Below are 21,473 nucleotides of genomic sequence, written 5' to 3'. Positions count from 1 at the left end.
GGGGCTCGACTGGGTCCTCTGCTTAGGGTCTCAGGGTGCTAAAACCAAGGTGTGGGCCGGGCTGTGTTCCTTCCTGGGGCTTCTGGAGAAAGATCTACTTCCAAGCCAATTCACATTGCTGACCCATTCAGCTCCCTACACTGTTAGCACTGAGATCCCTGCTGGCTATTAGCCAGGGGCTGGTCTTTGCTTCTACAGGTTGCCTGCATTTCTTTTCCTGTTTTCTGTGTGACCCCTCGCAGAGGTCAGATCTCTCTGACTTCCCCTTTTCCCTCACCTCTCCGACTCCTAGGCACTCATCTCCCTACGCCCTACCCTTGTATTCCAGCACCTGGGACTTACTGATATTTCCCGAGTATGGGTACACCCGCTTCCCTACCTGCTGATATTTGCACATGCTCTTTCTCCCAGAGTGCCCTTCAGAAGGGAAGATGCTAACATTCTCTTCATGACTAACTATCTATTTCTTTGTAAGTTTCTCCATGTATTCTGGTAGATAAAGGTCTACCTCATGGAAAATTTTGAAAATGCAGTGCAAAAAAAGTCAGGTATGGAACCCCAAATTGCTAATGTGGAAGGTAAAGAACTCAGAAGAGGGATAGTTCATTTTTAGGCTGATGTGTGTGGAATGCTTCGTGGAGGTGGTACCTTACCTGGGCCTTGAATTGGTTGTAGTCAGGTAAATGAGGAATAGAGAGGACCAGCTTGAGGACAAATACTAATCCATATGCAGTGTTCTTTGAAAAAATATTACATTTATTCTTTTTTTATCCTCACCCAAGGACATGCCTATTTATTTTAGAGAGAGGAGTTGGGGAGAGAGAAAGGAAAAAAACATTGTTGTGAAAGAGAAACATTGATCAGTTGCCTCTCCCATGCGCCTGACCAGGGACCAAACCCACAACCCAGGCATGCGCTCTGACCAGGAACTGAATCCACGACCTTTCTTTCAGTCTATTGGATGACACTCCCTCCAACTGAGCTATGCTGGCCAGGGCTATTCATTCTTATATATTTACAATATATAAATTTTATATTTTTGTAATTCCTGAGAAGACAAGAATAAACAAGAAAGATAGAGCTCCCATTTTCGTAGAGTGTCTACAGCTTATTAATTGATGCAGGAGAGAAAAATGCAAATAAAACAATAACAAAATATAGTACATTTGGGGAGAAAAAAGATTAACAGTGGGGCCTACTCTTCTTGACTTGAATGGCAAGTCCACACAGAGGACTAGGAAGGAGGTCGGCCTGGGTGGGGCGTGTCCTTATCAGACAGCTTTTATGTCAAGTGATAGGTTTTGATTCATGCTCCCAGCAAGAGGGGACTCTCAGGGTCAAAGAAATGGCATGGAGGTCACTGTGCCTTCTGCAGACTGGTACGGCAGTGGTATTCCTTACCTTGATCATTTAAGTAGTTCCAGACCATCTTGCAGTTCTATTACATGTCCAGATGGCTTAGCAAACGCTCTCTTTATAAGTAGGCAGCAGTGGCTTTTCGTCCGATCCTTGCCTGAATGACTGAGCTACAGTGACTGGCTCTTGGAGAGTGCCCTGGCAAGTGGACCAGCCACCAAAACCTCTGTCTGCAGTCCAGGCGTAGCTTGCATGCTAGGAGGAGGTGGGTCGGAGCATGTAGTAAATCAAAATATTCCTCACTCATAATTTCTTTGCACGGTTCGGAATCTGTGTTTTATCCCACGTGAGAAGGAAAATTACTCCTTGCTCGCATTTCTTGCTGACATTTCTCTTTAGTGGAGGTCAGGAGGAGGTGGGGGGCTCACTCTGAAGGCTTACTGTTCCTCACAGTGCAGCTCTGTGGCGCTTTAATGAAATACCAACCACCAGAATTCTAGTAATCACAAAAGCATGTGCTTTCTCCTTATATCCCCTAAAATTCTTTCTCTCGCACACACAAAAAAGAAAGTTCAGAAATTAAATTAGAAAGCTAAACTCGATATCTTTGCATTCTTTTGGTTTAAAAAAAAAGCTACACTTTTTTCTGATTTCCCTTCAGTTAAATGTTACTCCTGAATGGGGCAAATTGTACCAGAAACCTGAAGAATCGAGGCTCTGACATGAGAGGGGTTTGTGTTCCCATGCTAATAGAAGAGAAGAAGAAGAAACCCTCAGTTCTGTCTAATGTTCAGGAACGCAGCACCCTGTCCAGCCCGCAGACTCCTGGCAGCATCCTAGCGCTACACAGAATGTTCTTTTAAGCTATTTCCCCCCTCCCAGACCTTTCCTGTGAAGTTATAAATCTCAGCATTTAGAGACTTTTATTCAAATAAAATATGGACTTCAGGTTGGGTCTTTTGGCCCCGTTTCTGCTGGCTGCGCGCTAGGGAGGTGGTCCCAAGAAAAGCAGGCACACACTTGGCTGGCTGGGCCTGCGTTTGCCTGCGTTTGTGAGCTCCCACTTGCTCCTTCTGCACCCAGTGCTCACTCTGTGCAGCCGTGATCGAATAGCTCTGGGCCCAGAGGAGGAAATTTCAGCCAACCCCTGATACCATCCTCCTGCTCATTTAGAAAAAAATAAAACTACTCTGGAGGTAACCCCACTGCCACCTTGCACTTCTTCATGTTCTGTTTGTACCTGGCCTTCTGGTTTCTGCCTCCCATTGGGTTTTCCTGCAGCAGGCAGATCAGTGTGACCTCAGGTGGAGCTGCACCTGGAAAAATGTCAAATAGTGTTCACTCAAGGTCAAAAAGACGAGGCGGATGCCCTAAATCTGCTGCTGCCTTTAAGTCAAAGAATCCAAACTCTCCCCGTCTGGTTACTTAGCACACTTCAGGATGGTGACTTCTATCTCGCAGAGTACGTTCATGCATTCTCCCCTTCGATCGTCACAGCCCCGGAAGCTGAGAACTCACATCAGTTCCTCGGGGAGCAGCCAACACATGAAAGGCACCCTCTGACTTAGAGCAATGAGCTGTCACTGGAGGGAACTGGGAAAAGACAGAGGCCAACCACAGGGGTCACGCTGGGAGGCCTTGGGCGGGTGATTTAAGCAACATCCATCTCTGTCTCTCAAGTCAAAATAAGGGATGATAGTGTCCATCTGATAGGGTATGTTTGCTTATAAAGTTGTAGCATAATGCCTGACTCATTGGAAACACTCAATAAGTATTGGTGGTTATTATTATTGTTATTATTATTAAGTACATACTGTGTACCGATGGTATGCCAACCTTTATGTCAGATTTTTGTATTCGGTGATTCCAGTAGGTTTTCAATAGTAGAATGTATGTGTGGTTTCAAATGCATATGATTGTCCTTAAGCAATAGGTATGAAGCATCTACCTATGTTGTGTCAAAGACTCTAATACACGTATGACCCAGTTGCTGCTTTCCAGGGACTGCATTCCGAGAAAGAGAGATGCACATGGACACAAGGCTTTAGGATGGCTTTGGTGCTTAGATGGTGTGTGCCCAGGCTCCAGAAAGAGCCAGAAAAGGCAGCATGGGGGACCGCATGGAGAGAGCAGATGTAACATCGGCAGCCATGAGAACGAAGACTGTGGAGCTGTGCCACAGCCTGTCATGTTAGGGACAGGAGGATGATGAGGGCTCTGCCTGTGGTTTGAGATGCAGGAGGTGGCAGTTGGCAGGGAAAGAGGAATGCTGCTCCACAAGGCAGAGAGGTCTGGACTGTGGAGCCTGCTCTTGGGACACCACTCAAAGGTTTTAGGTTGTCGGGTGATGGAGGATGGGGTGATTGATGTTCTGAGTTGTGCCTTAGAGCAGGCTTTTCAAGCTATCTGTGGTCAAGGACTATAGGACTCCAGAACCGCAGGTGGGGGCGGGATGTCAAGAACCGGTCATCTTGCATACCGTGGTGCTTTCACTACATAAAAGGCGTTGAGGTTTTAAACTAAAGCTCAGAGAGGTTCTGTGTTGAGTCCTGTCTGGTGGGCCTCCCCAGGCGACTGATGCAGCCTCATGAGCGCTGCACAGGTGAGGGGATTTTATCTACCAAGGTCCAGAAAAACAAAATCCAACCAAACAGCAAATACATGGAAGAGGAGAAAAGTAGTGCCTGATCTCCTTTAAAGTCAAATAAGACTATCCCAAACTGTCACGGTTAATAACAAAACAAGTCCAATCGCAGACCAGTTTCACCTGAATAACACAGACCTTTTATAAAATTTATTTTCTATTCAAATATAAAATATGTTACATGGAGGAAAAGAGAAGCAATGAAACAGATACCTAATTAGAAATACTAAATTAGCCTGCGAGTGGCTGTCTTTAAAAACTGGATTAGCTATCTTTTTGCCCTTTGGGAACATGTGTACTTTACAAAGGTACTTCTTGAAATCTGGTTTTGGCCAATAACCTCTTTACTGATTTCTCTGTGTGTGGCTCTGTTATCAATGCCACAAGGGGCATAAAGATCAGTAAAGGGCACAAAGATATAGTTGGAAATCTTCAGATCCAAGGAAAGAAGTTCTCACCCATTCAAATATTTGGACTTCTCTGACCTCAAGAGCCCCTCCACACACACACACACACACACACACACACAGCCACCTTTAACAACCCTGGACTGCAGTGTAACAAGCACTGCCTGCATCTTCAGTTCCGCTAGGTGCTGGACACTGTCTGCACCTCAGCCGTGGGACTGTTCATTGACCATTGACCATAGAGATGGAGTTGGGTCTTCAGCTCTATGCTCCTGTCTGTGGATTGCCTCACACGAAAATAAATTCACTTTTCAATACCACTTTCTGTTTTTCTCATGCTAGCAATCCGGGCATTTCAGAAATACATTAACTATCTGTTAAGTTACTAAAGTGTGAATGTGAAAGATGCTGTGTTTGAGAACAGTTGATATCCTAAAACCAGTTCTCCGTGTTATCCATAGGTGTTCTGTGAGAAAAAAAGGGGCGTGGTTATTGAATAAGTTTATTAACTATCAAAATAAACAAAAATATATGATTGTCTATTTCGTCACTCTTAACACGCACCTATGGGCAATGTGAATCTATCCCTCAAGGAAAAGAGATTTTTCCCAACTTACCTGGCTGGACAACTCTTGTTTCCCAGATCCACCCATTAGTATGTCAGGGAACACTAACACTCTGCAGAAGTGGGTTTGGGAAGTGTTAATATGGCCTAATCCCCCGAAATGGGGAATGGCAGAATCAAAGCTCAGAGGGTTCCGCGCCCTGGCTAAGGCTCAGTAGTGATGACTAAGCCGGGCCCGTCCACTTTCCCTTTGCCTTGAGGAAGTGCTTCTTTCAGTCCCTTCTGTCAGATGAGATGTGTGTATCCAGTCAGCAGTGAGGCAAACTTCGGGAGAGGAGTGTGCAAGCGTGTGCATGTGCATGCGTGTGCTTGTGTGTATTTATACATACACATACACTAGGACCCCACGGGGCATTGAGACCCTCTTCACACAAGTCCCAGGAAATGCTCGGAGCAGGAAGCAGGTGCGGGAACAGCGGACCCACAGTCGCAGTGGATTCAGAGGCCCCTTGTTTGCACTTCGCATTAACCTTGGGCTGTTGCAAAGGCCAGAGCTTGGCTTGCATTTGAGATCTGAAGCTCTGACATTCAAGAAGCTCCAAAGTAAATGAACCTGAGTGCATAAATAATTAAATCACAAAGAAAAAAACCAGTATTGAAAAAAATGTTAGCGATCTGGTGTAAACTCTAGAAAGCCAGGCCATCGGGAAGTGTCCTGGCCTCTCCCTGCCCCTGTGCCTAGTCTGGGCACCGGCGCGTGTGCGGAAGAACGCTACTGAGCCACCCTGTGCTTGTGGCCTTAGTAGGCTGACAGGTACAAATCCTCAGGGCCATATGCATTCAGCACAAGCGGAGAAATGATCCATCAGCCAGAGTTAGGGTTCGTGGATATTAGGGGCGCTGGCTTCAAACTGCTTACATTGGAACCCCAGCTCTGTCACTCACTAGCTGGGTAACTGGGTGAGTCATTTACTTCTCTGTGATCCATCCCCTGTTTATTACGTCTGTGATATCTGAATAACAATATATGACATCAGAGATGTGCAGTGAGGATAAAGGAGTGACTTTATGTAAGATGCTAAAAAGAAAGCCTGGCATACAGGAAGTGGTCTAAAAGTACTTCTGTATTTATTTTGTTGTTATTCTGAGGCCCTTTGCCCTTGAGGTTAAAATAAAAAATATGGCCTTGGGACTCAGACATACCTGCAACCTCAATTTATAGAGTTGAATCAACTCTGTGACTTACTAGCTCAGAGACCATAAAACCTCTCTGAGCCTCAGTTTCCTTATCTGTACAATCGAGAATAAATTGTGTCTATGTTGGGACTTACCATAAGTATTTAAAAGGCAGATGTGTATAAAGAACGAGAGTTTCTGCCCTGGCTGGTGTAGCTCAGTGGATTGAGCACGGGCTGCGAACCAAAGCATCGCAGGTTCAATTCCCAATCAGGGCACATGCCTGGGTTGCAGGCCATGACCCCCAGCAACCGCACATTGATGTTTCTCTCTCTCTCTCTTTCTCCCTCCCTTCCCTCTCTAAAAATAAATAAATAAAATCTTAAAAAAAAAAGAATGAGAGTTTCTAATCTATAGTAAATCATCAATACAGGCAGCTCTTATTATAATCTCTAAAGTTTCTCCTATCTCAGAGATCCCCTAACCTTTACTAGGAAGACAATGCCAGGCCACTGAAAGGCTCCTTGTAATCACTGAGTGAACCAGTTCTAAAACTGTTCACGTAAGAATGTGCAAGAAAAGAAAGCAAGGTTGTTGATATATTCTTTCTGATCGCAGGTAGAGAGAGCCTATGGAAATCTTTTGGTCATGTTCTGGTCTATTTTTGATAAATATAACAAAAGAAATAGAGGAAGTGTGTGTGCACAACTGATATTCTGTGGGAAGAGAAAGGGGGAAAAAGGAGCAAAGGCAGGGAAGGCAGATAAGCTTAATCTAAGTTTGATTATAAACCCTGGCCAATGTTCAATCAAGAATTAGCACCAGCCAGAAAAACGGGCTGCTGCTGGCAGATGCCCCGGATCATTCTGTGGAATAAGGGACCGCGAGTGGGGAAACGCTGCTTGATAAATGAATTGGACTGTAGCAAAATGCCGCCTTCCAGGCACTAGCCTTTGAATTACTCTGATATGTTGATTTAATTCAGATCCTGGTGTTGCCTGGACATTGACTTTTTAACCTTAATTGTCTCCTGATTTATTAGTAGATCGCTGTGCTTTTCATGTTTCTCTGGTAGACGCTGAAATCTTGCTTCCCGGAAAGATCCTGTAACGTGGGGCAGATCTTAGGGCAGCCAGGCTCAGTTCACCAAGACCAGTCGGGCCTGTAAACACTATAGCCCACTGCCTGCCCAGCTAGGAGACTGTCCCAGAAAGCCGCTCATTGGCACTACAGGTAACAGGTGTTGGTGAATTGCTGAAATCTTCCCCAGGGTCCAGAGGAACAGTCTTCAAGTACCCACAAGTTCAGGGGCATGGTACACCTTTCGGCTTGAGGGCCAGATGCTCTTCCTGTTCTTGAGTCTGGGATTAAGTACACAGCATCATAAAATGTGCCATATTCCTAAAACAGATCCCTCCTCCCACCATAGCCAGGGCTGCTCCAAGCCCTCCAGCCAACACCGGTTTGGAAAAAGCAAGGAGGAAAAGAGCTCCATTATTCCACTCCTTGCAAAGGAAACTGACAGTCACAATTGATGACATAAAACACTGAGACAGGCTCATATTTTAAGAGTGTCAATACAAACTTCACCCTGCGAAAGTCCCGATTTCAACAGGCATCACACCACATTTATTACAAGTCAGCCTCTCTTCTGTTCCCACTGCAGGGGGGACAAGCAAGAAGCCAAAAGCTGGAATTTGTAATAAGGTGTCTGCCTCTGATGAGTAAACAGTGTCATCTTATCTTGCATCTTGTAGTGGTAATAATCAGGAAGCCCCCAAATGCCAGAGCCCCAAAGCGTGAGCATGAGAATTCTCATCCTAATAGCATAATACCATCCAGCATGTACACTCCTTTGCTGTGATCTTTACAATGTGGTAGGCGGAGGCTGAATATAAATAGCCCCATTTAACAGATGAGGAGAAAAAATTTCAAAGGAGGACTATTACGGAATGTCAAAATAGAAAGCTGTCTTGCTGTCATTCTTAAAGTGGACGACACCAAGCATGGTGAATGTTTGTGCGTGGGTGTGGAGATGCATGTTTAAGCGAGCCTAGCTCAGGCCCCTTCACGCTGGCCTGACGTGGCTGTCCACAATGGCACTCAGTGAAAATAAGAGTGGTCTCCTTCCATGTGTTTAAAGCCCCAGGATGAGCTGCTGCTTGATGTTATCCATAAAATGTCTTTAATTATCCAGATCTCCTGATAATAGGCTCCATTACCCCAATTTTTCCAGTTTTACTGAGATATAATTGACATGTAACTTTGTATAAATTTAAGGGGTACACATAATGATTTTATATCTGCATATATTATAAAAAGATTAGCACAAATGAACATCCATCATCTCCCATAGTTACAACTTTTTCCTTATGATGAGAACTTTGAAGATCTACTCTCTTGGCAACTTTCGGATATGGTCTTGTTAACTATAGTCAGCATGCTGTGTGCCATGTATTCCAGAGCAATTGCAATCTTAAGAATACCGAGCCTCAAGAAATGGGTCGTTTGTCTAAGATTATGTACGGAAGTGTCTGAACCTGAACTTGACCCAACTCTATCTGACTTCAGAGTTGGTGCTTCTTCTCCACTAAGGTGCTGATTCGAACAACACATTCGTTCCACAGTCTTTGATTGGCGTGCCTGTGGGGTGCCCTCAGATGGGCTTTTCCTCTCAGCCTTGGTGTCCTGGTCTGGAAGTTGACCACAGAGCGGGGCTGGGCTCCCATCGGGTGAATGCTACCTTAACCACTGTGTAACATGTCTCACACAGACACACCTGTCCTTAACAGAACCCATGCAAATCTGAGTCTGCTTGCCATTGCAATCCAAAAGGTCAACTCCAGTCTTTTTTTTTTTTTTTTGCTTGAAACTGTGTTCCTGGAAACTGCCTATTTTTAACTCTATCCCTAAGCCTTTCATATTTGTTTGGCTCTTTGTTCTAGGGTGACTTCAAAGGAGTTGCCTTACTTCAATCAAATCCAGTGCACTATTGGTAGTGTCCATTAGAAGCTGGAGTCAGCTTGTGGCTAAGTCCACAATCTTGAAACAAAATGGTAGTCAGTGAACATTTCTGAATAGAATTATTGTCCGTAGCTTCAAGGGTAATGAAGTTTTGTCCATGGAAAGTATCACAAAGCTGTGTGATTCCACTATGTACAGTGGGCTGATATTTGTTTGTGTTGAACAAGTCTGATATTTTGAGCGATAGTAATAGAGCTGTTGGTTTTGCTGTAAGGGTTTGGGGCCTTAGTGTTCCAAACCCTAAGGGCCAGCAAATGATCAACACTGATACAAAAATCACAAATGGCTGCCTTCTGGAGAGACTCCCCGAGACACAAAATATGGTTCAGGTCCAAGAAAACTCACTGGATGTGATTTAACATTCCTTATTTTTTCCTAACACCATTCTGTACCTGTATTGGCTGGCAGGGAGGAAATATGTGATGGTCTTGATTCTCCATTCATGCACTTCATTTGATGGCTTTATAAAACAGGAGTTCCTCTGGTTACTAAATTCATATTTCGGAAAACCTCTGTAGATGTTCATTTGGAGGTAAGGAACTTCTGAGTCCGTCCACTGAGCAAGATGCTGATCCACTGGCACTGGGTGCGGGCTCTGTGAGAACTGTGGTTAGAGCAATGGCCCAGAGACGTTATGTTTTACTCTCACAGAGTTCATATCTGGCCTCGGTGGACCCAGGCAGTAGCAAGGCGGTAAGCCTATAATATAATCTCAGACATCAGTAAATGCTGAGAAGAGAGTAAAGCAGGTTTAGAGGATGTAGAGTGTGGAGTCTAAAATATAGACTATAGACTGGGTATATTTTAATACAAATATCAGGACATGCATTTTATAAACTGCTAAAATAAAAGAGATTCAGGAAAGAGTAGTTGCATAGTAAACTGTTTTGGGGGCTCAGCATTATTGAATTAAACTATTATAAACTATGGTTTAGTAAAGTTGAAATGAGGAAGTGTTACTACACTATGTATTAAGAGAGTCAATTTCATGGGTCATAGATTCTCAAAGTAAAGAGGGGCCTGAGAGGTCACCCAGCCCCTAATAGCCATTCTGATTTGCAGATACTTTCTGCCACATTCCTGTGTTAAGAAAAAAAATGTGTAGTCTCCAGAAACTCTTTACTATATAAGAAAACCAAACCCACTTCTGAACATCCCCGAGCCTCCCTGGTCTCTCATCTTCTCTGACAAGCAGGTGTCTAGGGAGAAACCCCCCTAAACAAAGGTTAGTCCTTTCTCCCAAGCTTGGAGCCTGTTTTTCCTCTATGAATGCAGAGGAGCTTCCAGCAGGAAGACAAGCAGTCCACTCCTGTTGGCTGCTTAAGAAACAACTTCTTTATCTCTAGATGAAAGTTATGTTTTTGTGGAGCAGGTAGGAAAGCTACAAAGCATGGTTCTAGGGAAAAAGCAAGAACCATGTATGTGCAAGCAGGAAACACCGGTTTTCTAGGCCTGCTGGGTACAGCCTCCACACATCAGCATTTTTCCCTGTGCCTTGTTTATTCACCTATGAAATAAGAGGGTTGTGCTAGACCAGTGGGTCTCCAAGTATGGTCCCCAGACCTGGAGCATGAGCCTCACTTAAGAATGTGTTTGAAAGGCATTATCTCAGGCCTCATTCCAAATGTACTGAATCAGAACTTCTAGGGCTGGGACCAGAGACCTGTGTTTCCACCAGCCCCCCAGATTCTGGAACACACCCAGAGTTTGAGAACCACTGTTCCAGGTGCTCTTTAAGTCCCTCAATTCCAGCTGCAACATCTGTGAGTCTGCAAAGCAGGACAATGAAAACTGGCCAGTGTACTTGCTCCCAGGATCACCACAATCTCTCCAGTTCCAGTGGCATATCTCTCTCTCTCCCTCTCTCTCCCCCTCTCCCTCTCTCCCCGCCCCCTCCATGAGCCAAGCTGCAAAGCCATCGGCTTCTTCAAGAGGTGACTCTAACTCCCAGGACATGTACCTCCCTTAAAAAATCCATATCCGGTCTTACATGGAATCAATGCTTGCAGTCACCTTGTATCTAAGCAAATTGAATAAAGCTGGGATCTTGAGAAAACCTGCTTATTTATCTCATGACAAGGAAAACAACTTTCAGTTCTGCAGGACTTGACACCTTTGTCAATAAAATCTGCAGATTGCACAATATAGAGTTGTTTTAGAATTCATCTTTCCGACAATAACAGGACTTGCCAAAGGAAGAGCATCCAGGGTTATTATGACAGCCGTACCTCTGCCCTGCGAATCCTGACTGTCGATGCATGTTTACATTTTATATCAGTACCATTTAGTGACTTCGCATCAGCACAGAGAAGAATAAGGGAACAATTTTAAAGCACATGCTCCCTCTTGGTTGTTTTATTTCTTTTTCTATACCTAAAGGAGGCAGCCAGATCTAATTTTTTTTTCTAAAGAAGTACTTTGTTTTAATAGCTGATTAGACTGCAGTAAGGTCAAAGTTGTGTTTTGTTTCAAATTAGCAATACAAACAACAGGGTATTACGTCTGCAGTTTCACTGTAACGTCTTTCCAAAATTTTCTATTCATGCTGCTCAGAAGTGCTGTGTACATCGGAAATGTGCACTTACTTTGAGTGGGTTTATTGTAGGATGCATAAAAAAGCTCCCCACCAAGCGGAAGTTTGGGGATGGTGGGGTGGAGTTGAAGATAATATAAGCCCCTCTGAAGTGCCTGGTAGAGGGGAATCGCCATTTGTGGTTTCACAGCTCTGGAATAAATGACACTTCCGGTAACATTCTCCTATACAGGTGTAAAATATTCAAGTTGGGTGAGGAAAAGGGGAGCACCATTGAAATGCACAAAAGCAAAAAGCCGAGGAAGCAAGCCTATGGCAAGGAGCCGGCCTGGGGAGGCCGGGGAGGCCGCTGGTGAGTCCTCACACCTTGGCTTTCTAGAGCAGTCACCTCGGGGGGCCGGAGCACGAGCTCCATCCTTCCCCGTCTAATTGCTATAATTCTGTGATTATATATCAGTCAGGGCAGTGCCTGCCTGGGGTCTTTCTTCCTTCATGCATGGCTCTGATTTGCCTTGTTCTGTTTTTCTTTTTCTCAACTCTTCTGAGTTTGCCATGAATTGCTGAAAAGATGATTGAAGTAAGCAACTCTACCACTTTTAATGGTGTCCATACCAGTAATATCAATTTGGTGAGCCATAAAAACATCGTTATCCATGTAGATAATTAGAGAGACTAAAAGTGCTATGTTTTATGTATTTCCCCTGTAGCTGAGTGTTTGACTCTTCCTCCTATTTGATCCCTGTTCTCAGTAGGTCATATAATTGTCTGCTGGCTGATGAAGGTTATTTTTTGCAAACCTTTTTTGACCTCTACTTTTAAAAGCTTTGGAAATACGGCATAATTGTCAGGGTGGGGCACTTCGGCCTTTAGCACGAGGTCAGGGGCTGTAGTACCAGTTTCTTCTGCAAACCCAGTCCGTGGCCTGAAGTCACCTGTGTTTCTGCACCGGGCTTTAGAGATGAACACCAAAATCTTGAGCAATTAAATAATTTGCCTAAGGTCATGGGATGGCTTAAGTTCAGCCGTGACTGTAGTTCTAATTACAGTATATGAGCCCTTTACATAGTTATTGAAACCCATGTCTGATATTTCCAGTGGACCCTCCACCTTGTAGGGATCTTACTAGGTAGGAGCCAGGCCTATGGAGTAAATCCCAATTAGGAACACTGAAAAATGAGGGAAAACTGGAAGGAGCCATTTTAGTTTATGAAACCATATTGGATGCTTTTATGCTTATCAAAACAATGTGGAGGGGGATATGAAATCATTTTTTAAATAGTAGTTGTTAAGTTCTCAATAAGTGTTAGGTGCTATTCCAAGTGTTGTACATGCATAACCTCATTTCCCGCTGACCAGCCCTAAGGTATAGGTACTAGTATTATCCCCGTTATGCAGACCAGGGAGATGAGGCCCAGGAGAGTGAGGAAGAATTCCAAGAACACAGAGCTCACTGCGAGCTCACCAAGGTTTGCCTGAGCCTGACTGAGTGCTCTTCACCACTCTACCCCAGCCCTCCCGGTGGGAGCAGGTCTGCACGTCTAATCTTAACCCCTGGTACTGTAGCAAACTCCTCCTTTCTCCTGCCAAGTGACACCAGAAATGGCCACCAGCCCATGCCAACTTGAGTAGCTTCTTCTCGTCTTGGTGACAACGATGAGCCATTGGCCTAGTTAAACAACCCCCTGTTTTTGTTTTTTAACCTTTTCCCAGAGGATTATGATGGTATGAAATTGCAGAAGAGCCGCATCAGTAGATCCCTGTGTCTGTCTTGGCACAGAAGACCCATCTTTTCTGAATTTCAGTTTTGTCATTTCGCAAAAAGGCGGTTGTCCCTGCCCTGCCTGTCACAGAAACAGTACAGAATCACCAGACCATGTGTGGCGAAACTATGAAATAATGTACAATGACAGGGTGGTGGTGTCATCTCTGGGATAGGGTCACCCATCATACAGGTGCGGTGTGGATCCAACGAGGCCACACACCTGAAGTACTGTGCTCTGACGGTGCCTGACATGTAGCGGGCATGTGCTGGTTGTGACAGTCCTGATGATTATTGTCACATTCCTAACGTACCCTGCAGTGACTCAACATTTACATATAAGGCTCAGTCCATGCTCAACTTTCAGAGAATGCTCAGTGCCTCTGAGATAGGCAGTGGGTACTGTTATTGTTTTTGTTTTTGTTTTTTTTCAGATGACTTGTAACTTTTTTAGAGTCTCACATGGTCCGTATTTTACTTCTCTGAAGCTATGCTATTTCGCCATCTCTTTTTTTAAGTGGCTCTGACAACCCTGCATATAATGATATAATGGTAATAATAATAATTCTGACTCAGTGCACTTATGAATGTTGACTATTTTAAGCTGTGTAATCTATCAGGGAACACAGTTGCATTTATTTTGTATGAATCTCACACAAGACCACAGTTATTCATGTGATGTTTCTTTTTCTTCTCCTAAATGGTATTAATTTAAATCTATAGCACAACTGTTCTGTGTTTGCGGTGTTTAGGTGCCAGTCTGTCAATCCGTCAGTAATCGCTCTTTAATCCTCCATTTAGTGTCTGCAGGGTTACTTCCAATCAGCTTTTAGGGGTGTGGATTCCCCTCGCTCGTTTTCGGTGTGCAGCCTTTAACCAGCTACACTGTCGTAAGTGCCATGATTTCCTCCCAGATTCACAGTGATGGCCAGAGAGATCTTGCAGGGAAAGCTGACATAAGAGTTTTTGTTTTAAAAACAATATTTGGAGCAGAGAGCTAGAGTATACAATACTCCATTACAGCCTTGTTGCCAGAGGAAAAGAGCAAGCAATCTTTAGGCTTTTGCTACAGAGTATCCCAGGAACAGCTGTAAAGTGATAAAGCTTCTTCCAGTGTGCGTCACCAAACACCTTCCCCAGGGGACATTACCCGGCAGGATGTCCCAAAGACACCTTCATACACAAACATACCTGAACGTTCTTCCAAAGAGGAGTCCTCGGAGCTACTTTGCTGAGCACTCTGCAGTCACATAAAGGTATTTGAGATACACAGGGAGAAAGGTGGCTATGGAGCAGTGACTGCAGCCAGCAGTTTGTGAGGCTGCCAGCACCCACAGCCCCCAGAGAGGGTTGTTGCCCGCCCAGCAATGATTAGACCAGATTCTCATGCAGCTGCCGCCACTCAAAAGGTTTTGGAGCTCTCTTGGAATTTTTTTTCAAAGCCCTGTCACATTCTTTTGAATATCTGAAATATCTTTGTCTCTGGAAGGAAGATGTGATTTACGGGAACGGTTCAATCACTTGGAGCCCAGTTTGGCAGGGAGGTCAGGATGGGTGGTGTTAGTTCGTAATTGCCCAGTTTAGGCGGGACTGCTGTCCAGCTTTCCTCGGCCATGGCTGCTTCTCTCACAAACATTATTGTCCTTAAACTTGGAGTAGAAAAATGCACGTAATGAAAACATTTATTACTGATAACCCGAGTTTCTGTTCCCACTTACCAGTGCCTTTCAGCAGAATGGTGTGTGCATGTCTGTGTAAGTGTGTGGGCACACGTGTGTGTTTTGAGTGTAAATAGGCAAATCTATCTACACATAGACAAACAGGCCTGTATAGAGAGGTACAGCTACATATATTGTTTCTCATGGGTATTTTTTCACTCCCTTTTCCCAGAGGTAGTTTCCAGAATTCTCCTATATATGTGAACCTTTTTCCTTGTTGATATTCCTCTAAGACAAGCAATTCTTAACCTAGTTTTTAAGATTACATACTTATTTTAGAATCCACTAAAAATTATAGATCCTTTTTTAGAAAAAACATAGATGTGTATGCAGATTCATGTCATTTGGAAAGGAGGGGACATGAATGCCACACTGAAAAGTTTTGTTTTATGATTTAGAGAGAAAAGTGGCTTAACTTTCCACAGCATAAGACATAGTTATAGAAATGAGTTAAACATTACTTTTCAAAAAGAAGCTGCATTTAATTTATTGTGGAGTATCTTTAGGTAATTAACTGAATTTCAGATCTCATAAATAAGGCTAAAAAAATAAGTGATGAGAATAAGGGAAAGAAGTTAGGGGATTACTTTGTATTAACATTTGCAGTTAAAATCGCACACACACAAAGATTTCTATTTTCAAGGTATAGCAGACAAGATATACTTTATTCAGTTTTTTTAAGGAGATTCTTTTTTAAGATTTTATTTATTTATTTTTAGAGAGGGAAGGGAGAGAGAAAGAGAGAGAGAGAGAGAGAGAGAGAGAAACATCAATGTGCGGTTGCTGGGGGCCATGGCCTGCAATCCAGGCATGTGCCCTGACTGGGAATCAAACCTGCGACATTCTTTATTCAGTTTTTAAAGGTTTTGTATCAGAAGTATAAAAGGCATCTTTGTAAGTGTATGTCCAGGTGTGTATATGTGTGTGGGGGTGGGGAGAGGGGTTTTTAGATGCTGAATCTGATCAGAAAACACTAACACAAAGAGGTAGGTAGTCTTAAAGTTGATGGATTTTCTGGACATCTGCTTATCCCTGGACGTCCAGACTTTTTGGTTTATTGAACTGCTTGAAAGAAGTAGAAGACAAATATTGTGTCCATGCAGTGCAGGAGGTGTGATCCAAAATTCCTTCATAAGCACTGTATTTTATCAGGCAAAACCCTCAGTGAAAGAATAACTAGAATCCCACTCGCCCCACAAAGAGCCTTGCCTGTCTGAGCTCTGAGAAGTCTGAACTCTAGGAATTCTCACGTGACTGAGGGCCCAGTAGATAACTTCCGTGAGCTGAAAATGGTCAAGCCAAAATTTTAGTTTAAAATGTCCCTGGCTTGCTGGAATATTATCTCTGGGAAAATGAATTCTCACAGATAAAAGGCCAAAAGCATGAGTCATAATAAAAAAATTCTTATGCAAAATGCATGATGGAATAAGCTTTTGTAAGAGTCAGTAGAAACAACAAACAGTAGAATTGGACCCACTGAGTCTATAAAAATATGAATCTTTCTCAAATATGAACTTAATAGGCTTAGTGTGTTTGAAAACATAAAGGCAGTCATCGAAAGGAGAATACAGTTCACTGTGCAATATGACAAGGTCGATATGAAAACCACACAAATCAAGATTCTAAAAATGAAATGTAGGAATTTAAATTTGTGGGTGCTCTCTCCTATTAGTCATAACTACTAAAGAGAGACTTGTTGAATTGAGGACAGTTCCAAAGAAATCACATATACTGTAGAAGGTTGATAGAGGACAATAATAAACAAAGGTTAAGTGAGTTGTAGCATTAAAAAATTAGGCTTTTGATACATGTTATTGAAAGTCCAGAAAAGAGATAGTAGAAAAGAAATGGGGAAAAGAATCATCCTTAAGAGCTGATGGGATAGATAAAGGTATGGGTCCCCCAAAATCGGAAAGCCCCAGAAATTCCAACATACTTGTTAAAGGGAAAAACTCAAGGTAGACACACTGTAATCAGACACTAGCCAGGAAGAAAAGATAAGATAAATAACCTTCAAAAAATGCAGTAGGCTTTTAGCTGACATCTCTACAGTAACAATGACATCTAGTAGACAATTGAAAACTATCTTCAAAGTACAGAGAGAAAAATAAATTGTCAAAACAGAAAAATATTCATAGCGATACAATCTTTTAAAAACAAAAATAAAGGTATTTTTAAGTCTAACAAAAATGTGAATGTTTACTACCTGTAGACTCTTCCTAAAAAGATTTGTAAAGTATGTGCTTCAAAAATAAAAGTGTGTGTATGTATGTGTGTGTGTGTGTGTGTATATATATATAAAATCCCAGAAAGAAGGTCTGATGTAAAAAGATATAAGAAACAAAGAAAATATAAAATTGTGGATAATTTTAAATACACAAAATTGGCTAGACAAAACAATGATGTCTCATTTATAGCGTTAAGAAAAGTGGAAATATTGAGTGCGGGCTGCGAACCAAAGTGCCGCAGGTTTGATTCCCATTCAGGGTACATGCCTGGATTTCGGGCCATGGCCCCCAGCAACCGCACGTTGATGTTTCTCTCTCTCTCTTTCTCCCTCCCTTTTCTCTCTAGAAATAAATAAATAAAATCTTTTTTTAAAAAAGTGGAAGTAAAACATTGAATAATTACAGTATACATGGTTAAGAGTATTACGCTTAAAATACTCAAAGTTTACTTTATTGTTTTGGAAAAGGCTAATGATAATAACTTCTGGCATTATTTCCTTAAATATAGATTTCAGAAAGCCTAGGGTAGCCATAAACAGAGAAAATTAAAGGTATAACTTAAAACCAGTAGAGGGTGTGAGAGAAAGAATGAGGAAAAAAATCAAAAAAGGAAGAAACATAAGAAACTGAAAATTTTACAAGATAAAGCACAAAGTAATCGAAATCAATAATCACAGCAAACATGAAAACTTTAAAAAGATTGGATTGGATCTTCAAATTTATAATCTAGAAGTATGCTGCTTATAAAGATATACATCTAAAATCTATGAAAACATATCACTGAAAAGAAAGGTATGAGATAAATATACCAGACCAACAGTAATGGGAAGCTGACAGGCTGATATTAAACAGCCTTATTGATTGTGCCTTTAAAAAAGTTATTGGCAGTCAGAGGGTCATAACATAACCTTAATGATATGTTGTTCGGTTGCAACCAAGAAGATTCTGTGTGTACGTAGTAACATAGGTTAAGACTACATAAAGCAACTATGACAAAAGGAGAAACTGACAAACTTGATTTCAGAACGGAACTTTGAACCAATCTTTCTCATTAATTAACCAAGCAAACAAAACAAAGATGTAGAAAGCTGGTGAAAAACGACTTGCCAATCTCATTTTAATAAACATACATAAATGCCACACTCAGCTAATAGAAAGCACAACAAAGCACACCTGTGAACACCGATGACATGCTAGGCCATAGAGTGTACCTCTGACAGAAGTCCAAGTGTCAATGTCATAGAGACTGTATTCTCTAACAAGTGATAATTACATTAAAGCTCTAACCAAAAAAAATCAACTTATTAAAAATCATCAAATTATTAAAAACCTCAAATTATTAGGCATTAGGAAATATGCTTTTAATTAACTCATAGGTCAAAAAATTTAGAATTACATATTAGTGGAAATACTGCATATCAAAACTTGTAGGATGCAGGTAGGTTGGTTCCAGGTGAGAAGTTTATAAAGGTTTATATTAGAAAAGAAGAAAGGTTTACTGGGCACCTTAAGAAATTAGAAGTTGTTTTTTAAATGAATAAACCTAAAGAAAGTAGGAAAAGAGTAAGTCATAAAGGTGAAAGCAAAAATCAATGGATTGCAAAACGCATACAGATACAGGAGTGTCAACTAGGCCAGACATTCTTTTGAAAAGACTGATAAAGACTAATGAATTTATGGCAAGAATAATCAAGGAGGGAAGGGAAGGCTAGGAGGCAAAGAAAAACGTTATAGGAAGAAGGGAAGAAAAGAAATATTTTGGAGAGCATGTGAGGTGAAAACACTAATAATATTTTATCAACAACGAGGTGCCAATATATTTGAAAACTTAGATGCAACCGGCACAGTTTCAGAAAAGAATATAATGAAAATCAATGCTAGATAAAATAGAAAACCCACAGTTCTTTTTAGTCATTGTGTAAATTAAATAGTTTAAAATCTTCTCAATAAAACCTGGTCCAGGAGATTTTCAGTAAGTTCTCTACCAAAAATTCCGTGCTCACTCAGACTTGTCCATAGCACAGAAGAGGGAACCCCCTCCAAGTTGCAGCCCCAGTCACTGTCAGGCAAACACAGAATGAGAAAAATAAATCCATAAATCAAAACCAGGCCAATTTGACCCGTATACATAGATACAAAAATTCCAAACAAAGTAATAGCCAGTCTAATCTAGCAATGTATTTAAAAGAATACATTCTGACCATCTTTGAAGTAACTCAGGAATACAGTTTTGATTTGACATTAGAAAATATATTAGTGTAATTCCCCATATTAACAGAACAAAGGCGAAGAGTCAGATGGTTATCTCCGTTGATGCAGAAGTAATTCGATAGTCAATCATTTAGGATAAAAGCTTTCTGGACAAACTAAGAATAGGAAGACTTGTCCTCATCCTGATAAAGGATATCAAGAAAAACCCCTCCAGCAGGCATCATGCCTACTAGTGAAGCATTAAAAACCTTTCCTTTGAAATCAGGAAGGCGGCGGGAATGCCCGCTGTCACCACGGCTGTTCAGTTTGCATTAAAGGTCTTAGCCAGCAAGACGAGGAGAGTTAAAGAAGTAAAATGCTAAGGTTTGGGAAGGTAGAAAAACAACTGGTGTTATTTTCTTCTGATACAATTACGTTGAAATCCAGAGAATATATGAACAAGTTATCGAAATGAATAAAAGTATAACACAAAGTTATGAAATAAATATGGAAAAGCTTTTTTGATATATATGTCTTTTTGTCAGTGGTATATAGAAATGCAGATTTATACCAAAAATAATATGGTACCATGAAATAAATCCAACAAAATATGAGTATGATATTATTTTTTAAGTGAGACTTCTTGGAGTATATTAAAACTGAAATTGGGAGAGATGGATAGGAGGACTTGTTATCAAAATGGTATGAAATTTACTCCAAATTGATCTATAGATTTAATTAAATTCCAATCTAAATTTCTACAGGCAGATTTTCTGAACTTTATAAGATAACTCTATAACTCACATGGAAACCCTATATGGCAGGTACAGGAGTAGCTAAAGCACTCCTGAGGAAGAAAAAGGATGGTTAGACTTACCTACCAGATATTAGGATACACAAAACCCAATTTCGGATAAATTACATAATTAAATGTGACAGGCAAAACTTGAAACTTTTAGAAAACATTTTATGACCTCAGTACAGAAAAGTATTTCTTAAGACAGAAAGTGCAAACTATAAGGAGTTTATACATCCATCTTAATAAAAGATGTTTATCAAAAGAAATTATAAAGTTAGTAGTTTTTATTAAACAAATTAAATATTATTTAAATATTAAATAATATTAAATTATTAAATATTATTTAATTACTACCTTATTAAAGGTAGTAATAAACTATCAACTAGAAAAATATTTGCATTTTATTTAACCACCAAAGGAGGAGAATTCAGAGTAGTTGAAGAACTCCTTCAATGTAATAAAAAGATAGGCAATTCTGATTTTTAAAAAATTGGATAAAAGACATGAAAAGGCATTTCACATAAGTAGACACAAGAAAAATTGTTAACCTCATTAATCAAGAAAAGGCAAACTAAAGCCACATTTATAAGATGGCAACAATTAAAATTTGATGATACCAAGGGTTGGAGAATTTGTACAATGATGAGTATTCTTTATACCCGCTAGTAGGAGCATCAGTGGGCATAATCACTTGAAAAACAGTTTGGTATTACTAATAAAATCAAAGATTCTTACTACACTGCAGTATCCTTTCTAGTTGTCTACTCTAGAGGAACTCTTGCACACATGTGTGGAAAATAATTATCAGCATGCTCACTGGTACTACTGTCTTTGCAGTAACTAAACACTGGTCACAACGTGGGTATCTGCTGGCAGGCTAATGGATCAGTAAATTGCTGGATATTCATACAAAGGAATGCTATTAACTAGAAAAAAGCTAAATAGCTTTTTTCACCATCTACACTTGGATATTGACCAAGAAAAATGTGACTGCTTCTATAAGGTTCAAAAGCATAAAAAAACAAACAATATATTATTCAGGGATCTCTCTATATAAAACAGAACTGCAAAGAA

At 41.2% G+C, this 21,473-nt stretch overlaps 1 protein-coding gene across 5 annotated transcripts in view; it reads left to right on the top strand.

Moving 5' to 3' along the window:
- SETBP1 (SET binding protein 1) overlaps positions 1-21,473 on the top strand; it is a 350,054-nt gene that overhangs the window by 265,452 nt on the left and 63,129 nt on the right. For 3 of the 5 annotated variants that reach the window (XM_036009099.1, XM_036009101.1, XM_036009100.1), the window contains exon 5: positions 11,938-12,057. The exons of 1 other annotated variant lie outside the window; for it this stretch is intronic. In XM_036009099.1, the coding sequence (XP_035864992.1) occupies positions 11,938-12,057 (120 nt within the window). Of the gene's footprint in view, positions 1-2,017; positions 3,159-11,937; positions 12,058-21,473 lie in introns of those variants that run through there. One more of the 5 variants, XM_028525006.2, reaches the window with a different exon arrangement.

Source organism: Phyllostomus discolor, chromosome 9 (genome assembly GCF_004126475.2).
Source record: "Phyllostomus discolor isolate MPI-MPIP mPhyDis1 chromosome 9, mPhyDis1.pri.v3, whole genome shotgun sequence".
NCBI classification, from domain to species: domain Eukaryota; kingdom Metazoa; phylum Chordata; class Mammalia; order Chiroptera; family Phyllostomidae; genus Phyllostomus; species Phyllostomus discolor.
Note: the sequence above shows the minus strand (reverse complement) of the source record. Positions and strands in the feature narration are given on the sequence as shown.